This window comes from Fulmarus glacialis, unplaced genomic scaffold (assembly GCF_000690835.1).
Source record: "Fulmarus glacialis isolate BGI_N327 unplaced genomic scaffold, ASM69083v1 scaffold27666, whole genome shotgun sequence".
In the NCBI taxonomy this organism is placed as follows: Eukaryota; Metazoa; Chordata; class Aves; order Procellariiformes; family Procellariidae; genus Fulmarus; species Fulmarus glacialis.
In genome coordinates, this window is record NW_009220445.1 from 27893 (window position 1) to 43032 (window position 15140).

General features: G+C 37.7%; 1 protein-coding gene across 1 annotated transcript in view; it reads right to left on the minus strand.

Annotated features, from left to right (window-relative positions):
- Positions 1-9581, minus strand: part of LOC104078936 (N-chimaerin-like) — a gene marked incomplete at its 5' end in the record, with an annotated part of 30799 nt that extends 21218 nt beyond the window's left edge. Inside the window, 2 exons of the mRNA XM_009580767.1 lie at positions 8577-8690; positions 9550-9581. Coding sequence (XP_009579062.1) covers positions 8577-8690; positions 9550-9581 — 146 coding nt within the window. The remainder of the gene's footprint in view (positions 1-8576; positions 8691-9549) is intronic.
- Positions 9582-15140: the final 5559 nt, after the last annotated feature.

Sequence of the window (15140 nt, forward strand, 5' to 3'; positions counted from 1 at the left end):
CATATGTATCCTTTTGACAGCGGAGGGAATGGGGAGAAGAGGAGAGCGCAATGTATGCTATGTACAGGTATACACAATTTAATTATCAACTGATTGCATTATAATTTGACTTTTTACTACTTCAACTCCAACAGCGCCTAGAAGCTTCAAACCAGGCAGACATTATACACCATAAACATAGCACAGTACAACACAGATTCCTGCTCAGGAGCTGTGACTGGGGGTAGTTTGAGAGATGGGGTACAACTTTCAGTTTGTCTGGGCCATTTTTAAGAGATCTTAGACTTGTGTACTGAACAGGCATGTGAGACAATATGGGAAAGAAAATACCCTCTCTAGGGGAGAAATGAGGCATGGGAAACTTAAAAGCCTCGAGCCAAGTCATATGTAATGCCAAGAAGTGAGCCCAGATCTTCTGAGCTCCACCACAGTGCCTCACCACAAGCCCGATACCTCTACTGTGCACCAGATTACAGTAGATTTTTGTGGTGCAGCAGGAGCTATAGTCAGAGGTGAAGGACGTGGCATAAAATGAACATGAGCTGTATGCACTGAGCACAGACAGCTCTTGGACAAGTTACCAAAAAGTTCACAACACCACCAAAGCAGAGAATATTCCTCTGAGAAGTGCTGAACTTACACGACAGGAGAAAGACTGCAGCAAACTGAATCGCCAAAGATAAATTAGACACTCTAGCCAAAGGAAAACAGAGCTGACAACAACAACAGATGGGAAGAGGAGGGATGGAGAACAGGAACACAGCAAGAAGACATGAACCATAAGGAAAAAAGCATTCTAGTCTGTGGGAGTGCCTAGGTAGCCAGTTAATTACTCATTAAGGTTAGTAGCTATTTATTATTATTCTAAATACTAAGTGAAGCCACCTCAGTAGTGCCCAGGTGCACTTACACAAGGCAGATGACATGCAGGACAGCTATGCTGTTTACTGGTAGCTGAACCTTCCATGTTATTGACAAAGTAACAGAGTATATTATTCAGTATGAAATTTTATATAGGAAAAGAAACTTCTTTTACATGGAAGAGCATTTAAATAGAGGTCCAATTGTTTTACTTTAGAGCAGAAAAGCAAGCTCCAAAATTTATCGGCGCGCTTTTTTCCCCTGAGCCTAGCACTAGCTCGTGTGATGTACCCAGCCAACAGAATGACAGCTTTAGTTTCAGCAGAATTTAAGCCTTCATAAAAGAAGTATTTGGCTCTTCACAAGAAAAAAAAAAAGCCCAGCATATTAGCTGGCATACCTGTTGTGTTAGCCTATTAAAAAAGCTTTAAGCATGAACTGTTTCTTTCATCTAAAAGAAGCCGCAGATACCCGAGTGGCCAATTTTTGAAACTCACCTGAATTTTGCACCTGTGGAAGTGTGACGGGCTAAGCCTGGGGGAGAAGGAAGAGTCCCTCCCCGAGAGCTTCAGCCGGCCACAGAGGAAGGAGCACTCTTTTGCCATCTCATGCAGAATAAAGAAAACTGATCAAAGGGGGTCAGGCTGAAACGTATTTATCCCACAGATAGATTTGATCACATTTTGGAGCAATTCTATTTAACCCAGCTAAGCTTTAAAATCGGTGTGTGTGCGTGTATCCAATGTATGTATGTATATTTTCCCAGGTTTTTCAGCTAGCAACCAAGAAGTATTGTGTAAATATTTTAGAAAGGTTTCTAGAAACTGACTTCAGCCCTTGCTACTGCCAATCACTGCATTTGCAAATCAGGTAAAAAAAATACGCAGATAGAAAGATATGCAAAGTTTAGTCTTTAAAATGGTCTTTATAATTTTTTCCTACCAACTAGCATGATGTCAGAATATTGTTACCACGGTAAAGTGAAGGGATGCAGTCAGCTACTGTTTTGCTGGGCTCCTTCTGACTACTTATAGATCAGCTGTGGATTCAGGATAAACTATGACCAAATTTTGATACACTTATAATTAGAAAAAGTGTAATTCAGCTATTATCACATAAAAAGTTTCAAACAATTCTTCTTTCCCCAATTCCTCTCGTATGTCCCAGCCTGTACAACGAGGCTTTCCAGCAGAATGCAGATGCACAGTTTTAACCTCTGAATTCAAGAAGCCTTTTGCAGATGTTGAATTTTACATGCATAAGTAATCCCACGGCAATCAACAGATGTTCTGGAAGAGCACTACATGTGTGTCCCAAAAGAGCCCACTGAAAATGAACAGCATTCGACTACCAAAGCAATTGTCCCCTGAAATTAAAAAGGTTCATTTGCAGTGTTATGCTCTAACAGCCTACCAATTATGTCTCCTTTTAAAATATGTCTCCTTTTAAAATATCAGTGGCTAGTTTCTTAACGCAATTTCATAATTTAGGGAGAGAGAACATGTGTATCAATTTCTTGCACAATACATGTAGTTGGTCAACTAAACTAAGGATTACTAATTTTGAATTCTCTCCTGATGCCACATAATCTTGGATGTGCCCTAACCCCCAAACATAAAGAAAACATGACTCATAATCACGGCTGACATTGTTACCTTTTTTTTTTATCATGCTGCAGAACCTTATTTCGATTCATTCTCAGTATCACAACAATAGAATTTGCAGGAAGGGAAACCATGGTAACCAACTAAACGTGCTACAGCAGATATCTGCTCAAAAGAACATGCAGTACCATCACACTTCAACGCCTACCACTAGTACAATCTCTACCCATTTCCCCTTTATCTTCATCCTAATTATTAAACAGGCTCTCAACCACAAAAGGCTACATTGCGAACCATGTCTTATTGTTACTGTCATTTGCTATAGGTCCTAGCATTAAGCACTGTACTACTTTTTTGCCAAATCTAAAAGCAGATCTAATACCTCCAGGAGTTAATTAGGAATTTTTGGTTCTTTTCATCTGTTTGGAGCATGTAATAACATTACAATATATTTTATCTATTTTTATTGTCACATAGACTTGCTGATATGTATGGACACACATATATACCTACAATAATTTTCTCTTGTTAGTAATTTCTTTTAAACTTCAGGGTGGCAAGAAATTTTCAGTGGCATTCTCTGATTAATTATTTAGTAAACATGGTGAATTCTGCTGTGCTCTGTTGGTTTTTTTTTTAATAAGCTATGACAAACCACATCCATGATTAAGTACAGGCATTAAATATAGTATGGTGCTGATTTGCTGCTCTCATTTGTGTTTATGCTTCATTCTCTTTTATCCAGTGTCTGAACTGATACAATTTCACAGGCCTTCTTAAGCTCTGAACGTCAATTTTATTTGAAAGACAGCTCTGAATATTTAGCCAAACTCACACACTTAAAACAACACTTAAATTATAATTTTCTTTTTCCCTAAGAACATACTTCTACGTCTGTTACAAATTGAGAAATTTGTTTTCTGAAAACAAAACCTCTTTTGTTTAAAATTTAGATTTAAAAGATAGTCCATCTTAAAAAAAAAGTCATGATGCAAATTAATTGCACAATAGTGGACGAAAGTAGACAAAAATAGCTTATCAGAAGATGTTCAAAGTGCAGCTTATTATATAAATAGAAAGCAGATTTTTACAGTAACTGACTGGCAACCTTAATAACTGAAAATTTTTTAGGGGCAAGAATCACTTTTTCTACCTTATTAAAGAAGAAGAAATATTAAAAATCTTTGAACTCAGTTAACTATTCCATAGTATTGCACTAAGAATATTTGACTGCCTCGGTTTAGCCTGCAGAAGCTATTATTCCTCCTGTCCTATATTTGGTCATTTAATCAGTGCTAGGCGATGTCTGTAGCTATTGCACCTCAGGAACAAGATCTTTAAATTTACTAAAGCTAGTTCTATAAAAGCCTCAGAGCCTAATGCTCCACAGTGGTAAAAAATTCATTTAGAAAGGTTTAGAGAACAAAGAAAGAAAACTCCATGGCCCACTTCATCCTGAACACAATGTGCAGTCCTGGTCCCCTCATCTCCAGAAGATCATCACAGAGTAAGAGAAAGGCACAGAGAAAGATTACAGAGATGATGAGGGGTACGGAACAACTTCACTACAAAACCTGAATATATAGCCTAGGACTCATCGACCTGTAAAGAGAATAAGGGGGACGTGAGTGGCATGGAAAAGCTAAATGGAGATCAATTGTTCACTGTTTCTCATAATACAAAAATTAGGGAGCATCAAATAAAATTGTGAGATGGAATCTTCAAAAAAGGGATGCGGCTTCCCATAAAACCTAGTTAAGGCATGGAACTCATGCTACAGTTGCAGACAGCAAAGTCTACGAAGGCTCAACAATGTGCTCAGAAAGCCACTAGACAAAAACCAAAAATGTCTCCATCAAAAGCCTAAAAAATTAGCAAAGGTAACAATTCTGCTCACAAGTCACTGAACAGCAAATTTTCAGAGGCTGGGAGAGCACACCAGAGAACTACTACTACATGTTCATCTTGTTCTTACACTTTTCTTTCAATGTCTGCTATTAATAGCTGCCAAAGAGTGGATACTGGACTGGACTACGAACTGGTCTTTTGATCTGAGCTAGTGTATTCACAGTCAGAGAACTTGCTGATACAATAACAGAGACATATAACTGGGGTGAAACTCCTTGCAAACAATTACCCAGATCTCTCCCCAGATCTGCCCACTCTATGATAACTTAAGGCATCTCTTACAGTAACGTAAGAAGAAGTGAGATGCAGAAGAGCCGTGTTAGGAGTAGAACAGTCCATAAAAGAACCTTCATGTACCAACTGCATTTGCATTCTGTGCATTTTGTCTGTAGCTGTAGCTTAGTGTGATTGTCCAATCTGTTCCAGATTTCACAAAAACATGTTTTTATAACTGTGAATTCTGTCTGCCTACAAGGGAGTTATGATTTGTGGTGTTAACAGTTTATTCTTTATCTTCTAGAGAGATTAAGTTGTTTAACAAGTGGAAATCTTCAGTGCAGAGCAAAGACAATCTGAGCATCTCTGGAAGATGCCCACTGTAAGTACAGTCTAGAAGGGAAGGAGCAATGAGGATAGAGACAGAACAAGAGAATGTGGTTGGTTTTCCCCTATAATATAGCCCTCTGTGAGGTGATCTTCTTTAATAATTCCAGAGAAAGCTAAATACTCACTTTACAAAGTTGAGCTAGGGTTCATTAACCTCTACCAGACTTGCAGCATAGAGGATGATGTATTCACAAATACAATGTTTGGGCAGTCATAGTAAGGATTCTGAGTTCTACCTTTATCTCTCACCTAGCTTGCTTTGTAGCCAAGGGGTTTTTTAGCCTTTTTTCTAACTTCCAATTTAACTATGTTAGAAACTTTACCAACACAGCAGATACCTGATGTTGAAGTTGATTAAATAAATTGTAATATAAAATAAATACATCAAACAACAAACACCAGGGTATCTTCCTTTTTGAATTCCGAGGACGCAGTGCCTTCACTTAATTTAGTGACACCAAACCAAAATATTAGACAAAACAAAACTACAATTGGAACCAAATTCAAAACGACTTCACCAATGGATGGTATGAACACACCATCGAGATTTTAGACATCAGCTACAATAGCTGGTGGAATCAAATATAGCACTCAAATGGTTGCATGATGATTTGAGGAGTTGGCTCGTTTGGGTCCTCAGGACAAAACACGAAAAGCTTGTTTTTTCCACTGCAGATATGAAGACTGGAAAGATTTCATTACAGAGACATCACACCTTACCATAGAAAGGGTTATGATCCTGTTTCACTAAACTGCTCTTCATGACTGGGTTCACTGGGTTTTTCAGGATTCCCAGGCACACTGACACGAACAGGAAGACGACATCTGCCAGAGCTGGGTGTGCTGAGCCGCCTGTATTACTGAATTGCCTGCTCCCCAGCAGAAGAACCGTAACTACAAGCCAGGAAACAACCCTGTCTCAGTCTCAACAGCAGCTGATCCTACCCAATGTTTCCACAAGACATTTAGGTCTCGATGAACAGGGATTTTATGATGCAATCACACTTCATAGGTAGTTTCCAATTTGTCCTGATCACAATTGACAGAGTGTCAAAGACAGACAAGTCAGGCAACAAACACATGCAGTGAGAGGCAGGTTGAGCAGATACACAGAAATATAGAGGGAACCAAGTATTTATGTCAAGAGTCAATGGGTAGCCCTCAAGCATCTAAATTTTACTATACATTTTCCATTCGTTTTCCAAAGCATATCTGAAAAACAATCAGAAAACACGGATATTCCATTTTATGTTTTGTCATTATGTTATTTATTGCAGGACCTTTTCAGCATTGCTAAAATGCTGTGAAACCTGTTCTGTGTCTGTTTCTTTATATAAAACTAGCAGCTGACCAAGTTTTCTTTCCTCCCACACCTTCTAAAGGCTAAAACAAAGGTAAAGAAGGAAAAGCAAAAATCATACAAAAGTGATCTTAAAATTAACATGACTGCTTGAATGACAGAGTGGCATTTAAGCCTCGTGTGAAAAGATCAAATTGATTCACACATGTAGCAAAGAAAGGGTGAAATTGGAAAAAAGTCAATCAAAGTCTTCCACTGAACTTAGAAAGCTTTTGTCCACACATACCACCCTACTGACAAGCTCCGTTTCTGACCATGGAGATGACATTCTGAAATTCCTACTGGGATTATTTAAGCTGCAGACAGAGCTACCTTTGACGTCTGGCAGTATAGTGACACAAACACAAATGATGGTCTCAAAAAATGCTATAAATTACAGGTAAAATTACATAAACTCATCACGGCAATCACAGCAAACTTCTCACAGTCAGGATGAACAGACAGACCGCAGAAATTACCTAGTCTTGAAGAGGTGCTACAATGTCAGCAACACATTAGTGGGAATATTGGCTAATGGGTATATTCTGCATATATAATTCCAGGGAGAGGAAAAATGGAAACTGAGCAAAACTCTGCCTCCAGTCAATGGAAACGCAGACTCCTGCTACACTTCCTAGTCAGCAGAAAGAGAAATCCTAGTGGTAGAATTCCCACGTGTGGAAGACACAGCGCTGCAGTTCACAGAGAACTTTCTCCTAAGGTATGAGAGGTAAGACCCTCATTCGTATACTTTAAAGGCCAACAGCAAGACAACAGAGCATTACTTGCTGTGGGATGGAAAGCAGCCATCTAGACCACCGCCCTTAATATACAAGTCATTCAGCTAGTGCTTAAACATAATGAAATGGCTGCAACATGCTGCAGTTCCAGATTCTGAGGTGTTTTGCCAAATGCTGAATTTCCTCAAAATAAATCAATGATAACAGCTTTCCTATCATTTGAAACTGTTTCCCAAACTGATCACCAAGAGCTATCCATTCTCTTTTCTATTGAGTATAAAAATAGTTTTTATTGCTTTCAGAGAGGTTTTCCAGTTTGAAAGAGATACCATCAAACCCAGAAAAGACCCATCTTTTGACTTGCTGGACTGGAGGAGCATTTGTAAAACAAGCTATATCAATACATCCTGCAAGATGCTCAGCAGCTTCATCTTTCACAATCTACAGGCCCTGTGCCTTCCGCACCATCAGAAGCAAGGGGCAGGAGTTCTTTGTCTTCAAGCCAGGTGTTATGACAAGTGTTTTCTTTCTGGCTTTAAATGAATATTGCAAGAGCAGAAGTGGATGAAATGGAGTATTAGACTCTAATAAGCAACACCAATTTATTTACACTGTTAATGCAAACCAGTGTAAATGTCAATAATGTTTCTATTTGGAATCGTATTACTACAGAAGCAAATATCTCAGTAAAATATACCTTTTTCCCCCCACCCCCCGAAAAAGAAAACTAATTCATCACAACCTATTATTTCAAGATATTCTTATTTTAAATGTAATCTTATTTTAGCCATATAAAACTTTCAGGAACTGCATCTTCTCCTTCAATGCTTTTCTGTCCCACTTAGATTTAAAACATTGCTAATAATCACCATGTCCCATCTGAGTACTTAGGTGTACAGCCCAGGTCAAAATAACCTCCATTACATTAAAAGTAATTAAACTATTTAAAACTTACAACTATTTATTTTTTATTTCAGTTTTTTATTTATATCTGATCCACTTGCCAGAATTCTGCAGAGCGAGGAAACAGATCTGCAAACATTGTTAGGTAACAGGTGTTCAGACAAAAAACCCTCCTGATTTATTGGCCATCCCACAGAGGGACTAGAGAGAACTAATTGCTCTTCAGCAACAGCTAGCTAGCTAGCAAGTAACCCACACAGTAGACTAGTCAGGTCAACTCATAAGATGCCTTTTATTTCTCGACTGCCTGCTCTCCCAAAGTCTACATGGGGTCACATCTGTGACATAGTGGGAGAGGGGCAAAATGAAGTACCACGAGTAAAACACAATTGCTATTATCCTGATGGTGCAAATAACACTTCAGAAAGGGTTAGGGAAGGTTAAAGATACCAAATCTGTAACTAGGATAAAAAAGTACCAGTTCATTAAATGCTGACCATGATTCAAAAAAAAAAAATTAAAACAATCACAAGGAAGTCTAAGGACTAAGGTCAACAACACAGTACAATCTTTTGAATATTTTATAAATTTAAAAATGAAATATTAATTACCAACCTTAATGCCAAAGTGTACGTTCCAGGTTGCCGTTGGCTTTCACGAATGAGATAGCTTCCCTCCGCAACACTTAATAATTGGTCAGCTTCCTCTCTTGAGATCATCCCATGGAATCTAAGGAACAAAGACTTTTTGAAACACATGCCTTTTCACTTTTAAACCACCTTTTCCTCTTCTTTTAAAAACCACCAACCATGGTAAGTAAAAAAGAAACAAACATAAAAATGACTGATTTGCAGGAATCTACAGCTTAAATTAATCTCCCTTTCTGCCTGGTTTAGAAAGGCTTCTATGAAACAGTATCTATGAAACAATTATATTGCTTTTTAAACCTGAATCTATCAATTTAATATGTAGAAATAGATCCATTTTCTCCTGCTGGCTTCACATGTTTTGTGCCAGTGGCATGCAATCCAACATTTTGCAGGACTCAGGGATATTATGGCAACTTGCTAAAATCTTGGGGATTGCATATAATCTCAGTAATTACTGGTGTAATAACCTAGCAACACTACACATCTTTTACCAAAATAAACACAAATAAGATCTGCTTTGTTTCCCCACACTAAATCTAACCATCTTTGCCTTAGCAGTCTGAAATAGACTGCTGTACATATATTGTACACTTATGTTGCATTTGTGATCCAAATCTTTTTTTTCCTGCACACACACCTTTTGCAAAAGCCAACTGGAGGGGGAGGTAGACAGAGACAACCCTTTGAAAGTACGGAAACATATGTTTTTCTCACTTAAGGTAGCACTCAATGATATCCATATCCATCAGAAAATGCAGCTATAATTTTAGACAGACAAAAGTGAAGGTACTGCAATAATCTGATGGTGAGCAAGACACACTTGCTGTAAAACACAGAGAAGAAACAAAGGGCCCAGAGCAAACGCTTGCAATCTTTTCTGTAACTATTATCAACCAACATGTCCGGATAAACCACTTTCAGAGATGTATGTTACTTACTCTCTTCCATAATATTTGGGTCTGTTCTCCACCTAGAAGAAACAACAGAAACTGTAATGTTTCATTACAAGTGAACCCATACAGTAAGCATACTGTCCGTAATATAGTATTAAAAATAGAAAGGGATATAATGCGATAGTACAGACAAAAGTCATCTACCATCCCAGGATTTTCCCTGTGGGTGGAATATAAAGAAACCAAAGGTAGACCTTTGGGAAACATTGCACTTCTGAATGGCTTAAAACAGAGTGAGAAAGAATGAGCCGCTTGGATCACATCATCCTCGGGGCTCTGCTAATACAAACTGATGGCGTTAAGTATTGCTTGTATGAACTGCCAAAAAGGGGAAACAAAAGATTCATTTCATGGATGTAAGTGTACTGTATTGTTAAGTGCACTAATATAGTGAAACATCTATAAAACTCTTAAAATTACAAGTTATCTTCCATCATAAAGCTGTTGGTGCCACTGCTGCGAGAAATTAAGCCACTACAATATCCCCTCAGAGTGAGGGAAAGCAGGATCATTAGCAAGTGCCTAGGTCTGGCACTCCTTGACTTCATTAAATTGTGTGATCTGTAGTATCAGCAAAAAAACCTCAACAACAGGTATGCATGTATTATGCTGTGTAACACAAGCCCACCCGTGCTCTAGAGACCGTACAGTGTAAATGCACACAACCTGCAAGGGTGTCAGAACACAATTTGCCTGCTGAGTATTTCAGATGAAGTAACTCACCTGCAATTGTCCAGGAAGTTTATAGACAAGTGAGGAACTGCAGACCTCCCTGAAATAATCTAAACCACCAGATTATCCCTCCTTGCTAAATTTAAAGGAGGAAACTCTTCGGAGAGTAAAATTCAACAATTATACAACGTGAACTACAAGAGTATAAAACGATCCAGGTATGATAAAACACAAAATACCCACAGTAAACTGCCACTTCGATTTCTTTTTTCCATCTTTTCAGAAAAAAAACTATTAAAATTAGCACTTCTCTCCAGTTGTCTCAGTGGAATATAAATAAAGATTTCAGATGTCCAAAACAACAAAAAATACATCCTGGTGTACAGTCTAATAACAACTCTTCCACATTCCCAGCAAATAAAAAGCTATTGTGATGGTTCATCACTTTTGAAAAATCATTCCATCATTGGAAAGATTTATAATGTTCTAAAAGATTTCCTTTTCCAACATAACAGCAAACAAGAGTTGACCAGTGTGATAACTGTTTTCAAAGGGCCTGAAGAGACTGGATCATTTCAAAAAAGAAAGTGTCTTACATATTTTTTGTTAAATATAGGCTATTTCTTCAATAGGAAGATAGCAACATGAATGGAGAAAAAGTGAAAACATTTTATTGTTGTTATTCTAGAAACTTGCAACAATTCCTAACTAAAACCCCCAAGACAAGACGCTAGTCTCAGGCAGTTGTTAAAAAAAGAATCCTGATGTGAGTAAGATTTTGTTGTCTGTCTAATGAGATTTTATCTCAGTGAATACAGTGAATTTATGACAGAATTGGAAAATTTACATAGGCAAAAGCATTTAATTTCAGGAATTGGTTAGTAATGTGACTGCTCATCTTCAGAATACTTGCAGACCCTAAGACAAATTATAATATTATACTCTGTGTGCAAACATTTGAAAATGTGATCTGGCAGATGACTGGAGCAAAGCATCAGAGAAAAGCTCCGCTGGACTTCCAGGCAATTGTAGCTGGGTTTGCAGTTCATCTTGGTGGATGATGAGTTAAAGAGGACCACTTCTATTAACATTGAGTCTCTACTGAGCAGTTTTGCCAACTCGCAAAAACTTCAGTATAAATATTGATGTGTAACACTGTTGGCTTGTACAAGACTCAGTACAACTGGAACCCCAATTCACCAAGTTTTATTGCCTGCTTTTTGGTGTTTTGTTTTCTTTTTTTTTTTCCCCATAACTTTTTAAATTTATGATAATATTAGGGGGTTTTGACATCTAGATTGAATGCATACATTTAAACTCTAAGGCAACTCCATCAGAACTCAGCAGGGACCTTCTAATTCACTCAGAATTAGCTGGGCTACATACACACTTAGTGCAGTCCATGTGAACTTACTAAAACACACAGATTACCCGTAAGCCAAATTTACCATGTAAGACAATAAACACTGTTCTCCAGCTTTCTATAATGCTTCCTACAAATATCGTGACACCAACTTTACTCATAGCAACTTAGGCCTAAAAGGTGGTATAGCATTTTTTCTTATTTTAAGTATCCTTAGCTGCACCAGAACTAGAAGAGACATGCAGCTTTCTTGGTCTTTTGTGTCTGTCTAGACTTCACAAAGTTCCTGCCAGACTGTATTTCTACAAATTACAGTTGCAGGCACCCATGTATCCTCCAGTTGCATGTGAGCACTGGAAGCCAAAACAGGTCAGTTCAGAAGCTTCATTAGCCTAACTTTCACACTCAGTCAGCCTTAAGTTAAGGAGACAAAAGCAAAACATCCATCTGGACTGGAACTAAAACTCACCTAAGAAAGGAAATACATTTTTAAATAAAATCAAAGCAGTAGCAAGAAAATGGTCATTTTAACTAAAGCTGTTAGCTGAAAATACAGTGTAATTATCCTCTGCAGAGTTTCTTTTTGATTTGGCAGTATTTTTGGACCAAACTATCGTTCAGCATGAGCGAAGGTAGCCTTAGCTACTTCATTTTCTCTATATCCAGCAAAGATTAGCTGAATGCTAAGTCTTTTGACTTCTCAGAACCTTTTATTTATGGGAAAAATTTCCTATTGCTGTTTGTTTAGCTTACGTTTGGCACACTTTTAAAAATTGCTTCTAACTTTTAGAAAATAAAATTAAAAAATAATTGTGACATATTTGTTTTCAATGTGCTTATTTGTATAGCACTGATGCCGAAGCCACAGGAAAGATTCAGGTGTCACTATGGTACTTGCAAGAAACACAAAGGACAGTGAGATATCCACCATTGCTTTGGTTTTGATTTTTTCAAACTGAGGTGTGAAGTCAATGAAACCAAGTTTATGAACAGATAAATGGGGCAGATGTGGCAAATGCCTTACAGTAGCCATTCCTTTGGAAAAGAGCTTAGTTACCATGAAAGATGGGAATCGTTCTGAGTGAATATCATACAGGTAAAGCCATCTTTGAGAACAGCTCTAACAAGGATGTGCATTATATATGCCCAGTCTATGCTATGTACTACACAGAGATGCTGTTTAACAGGCTTGTTAACTACTAGCACTGAATTAGGATGAAGCCTCCTAACAGGATGGAAAAGGCCTGTGATTTTAATTATCTCCATCATTTGTCTGTTTGATATTTTTTCATACATAGTTATTTAAAATTTATCGTAGAGTGCCTTTATATAGCGGTCAAGGATGCCCTAAATATGCCTGCATGCGCGCACACATATGTATGTATATAAAAGATTATATGCACAACAAATACAAATTCCAGGGAGGTAATACAATATTGATTGGACCAACAAGATTACAATTTGGATGTAAGCCTCATGCAGAAGTCAAACATCCTTAGAATGTTATGGAATCATCAACTTTGCAAGTGATCAACATACAGCGTTAAAAGCCCTGGCTCTCCTGCACCTTGACAATAAAAAAATCCCAAATGAATGCAATGCTCTTTTTACCTCAGTGTAACTCCACTGTGTGTTGCTCTGATATGAAACTGGTGTAACAGAGCAGAAACTCAAATTCTCTGTATTTGAGAAGCATTTCATTTAAGTAGGTCATTCTGTTGAATACATCTCTCAGTATCAGCACTTGTACCACACCTGCCTTTGCACCTTAAATCAAAGGTTGCGTTTTTTACGGTGTGATTTCCAATTATTCTTTAACAAGTGCTTTTCCCCCTAATCATCACTCTTGGTTATGTCAACAAGTGGAATACAATAAGGCAAGAGGAGCAATTTACGTGCTAATACCTTACCAAATTGCATGTTGTTCCCTCCCACTGACCTCTCTGATGTTCTCTGGACCAAAATCCTCTTCCTAATATTTATGAATTTGTTTATACAGCTGAATAATTCAGCCACTTAGGAAAAGATTCTGCTCCCCACTGACTCACGCATGGCTAACAGAAACCCAGCTGAGAAAGAGCAGATCACAAAGCTCAACACTAGCAGGAGAGGCTGAGACCAGAGAGAAAGGTTAAACATGTTACTGCTCGCTGAATATATTTTCACTTCAAATCTGGCTCAGCTGCATAAATTGTTCATACTTATAATGAAAAACACTTATCTGCATTATAACGAATTAATGCAGAAGTAGGAAAATGCACACCGATAATGTATTCTTTCAATTTTACCTTTATTAGGTAAAAATAAGCTTCAAAGAGCTTTTTTTTGGTAAATGGATTCTTTAATGAGAAAATGTGTATTTAATATGTTCTGTTCTGCAGCTAAATACTTGCAACTGACTGATTCTTTCCTAGCTCTATTTTATTTAGTTCAATTCTCACTAGTTTCTAAAAAGTGCAGATTTTATTTCTCAGTTTCTACAGCAATGGTCATGGTGCAGACATAGGTTTACTCTGCAGTTCAGGGGCTGGGATGAAGCTATTTTAAAACACAGAATGTCTCTCTTTTTTTGTTCCCTCCGGCACAGGGAAAGTTTTAAACTTACTTAAAGTTTGTCATATGTTATAATCTTGTTTTGGAATAAATTGATAGGAATATGATATTATAGACACTAAAGTGTTGCATTTCTTTTTTCAGTGATGACAGGACTTAGCAGTGTTTTGATTGTTTGTGGTACTTTCGCCAATCCCCCATTAACTCCAACAGACTACCTGTTCTTAGAATTAGACCGGAGGACCTCTCCATGTAGGGATGCAGTACACTCAGATACCCTCCAAACTCTTGGATGATTAGCTCATGCAGGACACCACTCACCCACAGCAAATTTTCCTCCCTAAAAGAGTCCAACTTTTCAATTTGCCACCTGTATAACAGCTAATAAAATTTTATAATTAACAGTATTAAAATTCAGTGATAATGAGGATGAGAAAATTATAGTGGTCAGTGTGATTCGTATTTGAAGAAGCTTTACACAGACACTTTTATATTTGAGTGGCAAGGGTAGGTCTCTTGTTCGATTCTAAAAAGAAGGCAATCTAGATCTGATCAATAGCTGAAGGATTTCCAGCACTCCAGAGGCAGAAGACATTTTTAATTTTCAGATTTCAGACTGTATACACATTTATATCTCTGCTTATTTGGCAGGATAGGCTAAGAAATACTATGAAGGAGAACTTAGTATAAAATTTGCTTGTGATTTCTTATCATCTAGGGCAAAAAGACTCCAAAGCACTTTTCTGCAGTCAAACTAGCATGGGATATAATGCCAACAGATCTTATTGAATATGCTGGACTCCTTTATCAGTTTACAGTTTCTCCCTGACTACAGTGTACGTATGCATTGTGCAGCTGACATGCAAAACAATTACAATCGTTATGTTATCTGCTGTAAGATTTCCTTTAACTGTGCTCGTACTGTCCCACTCCTTACACTTCTATTATGGGGGGGAGGGGGGTTTGTTTGTTGTTTGGGTTTTGGTGG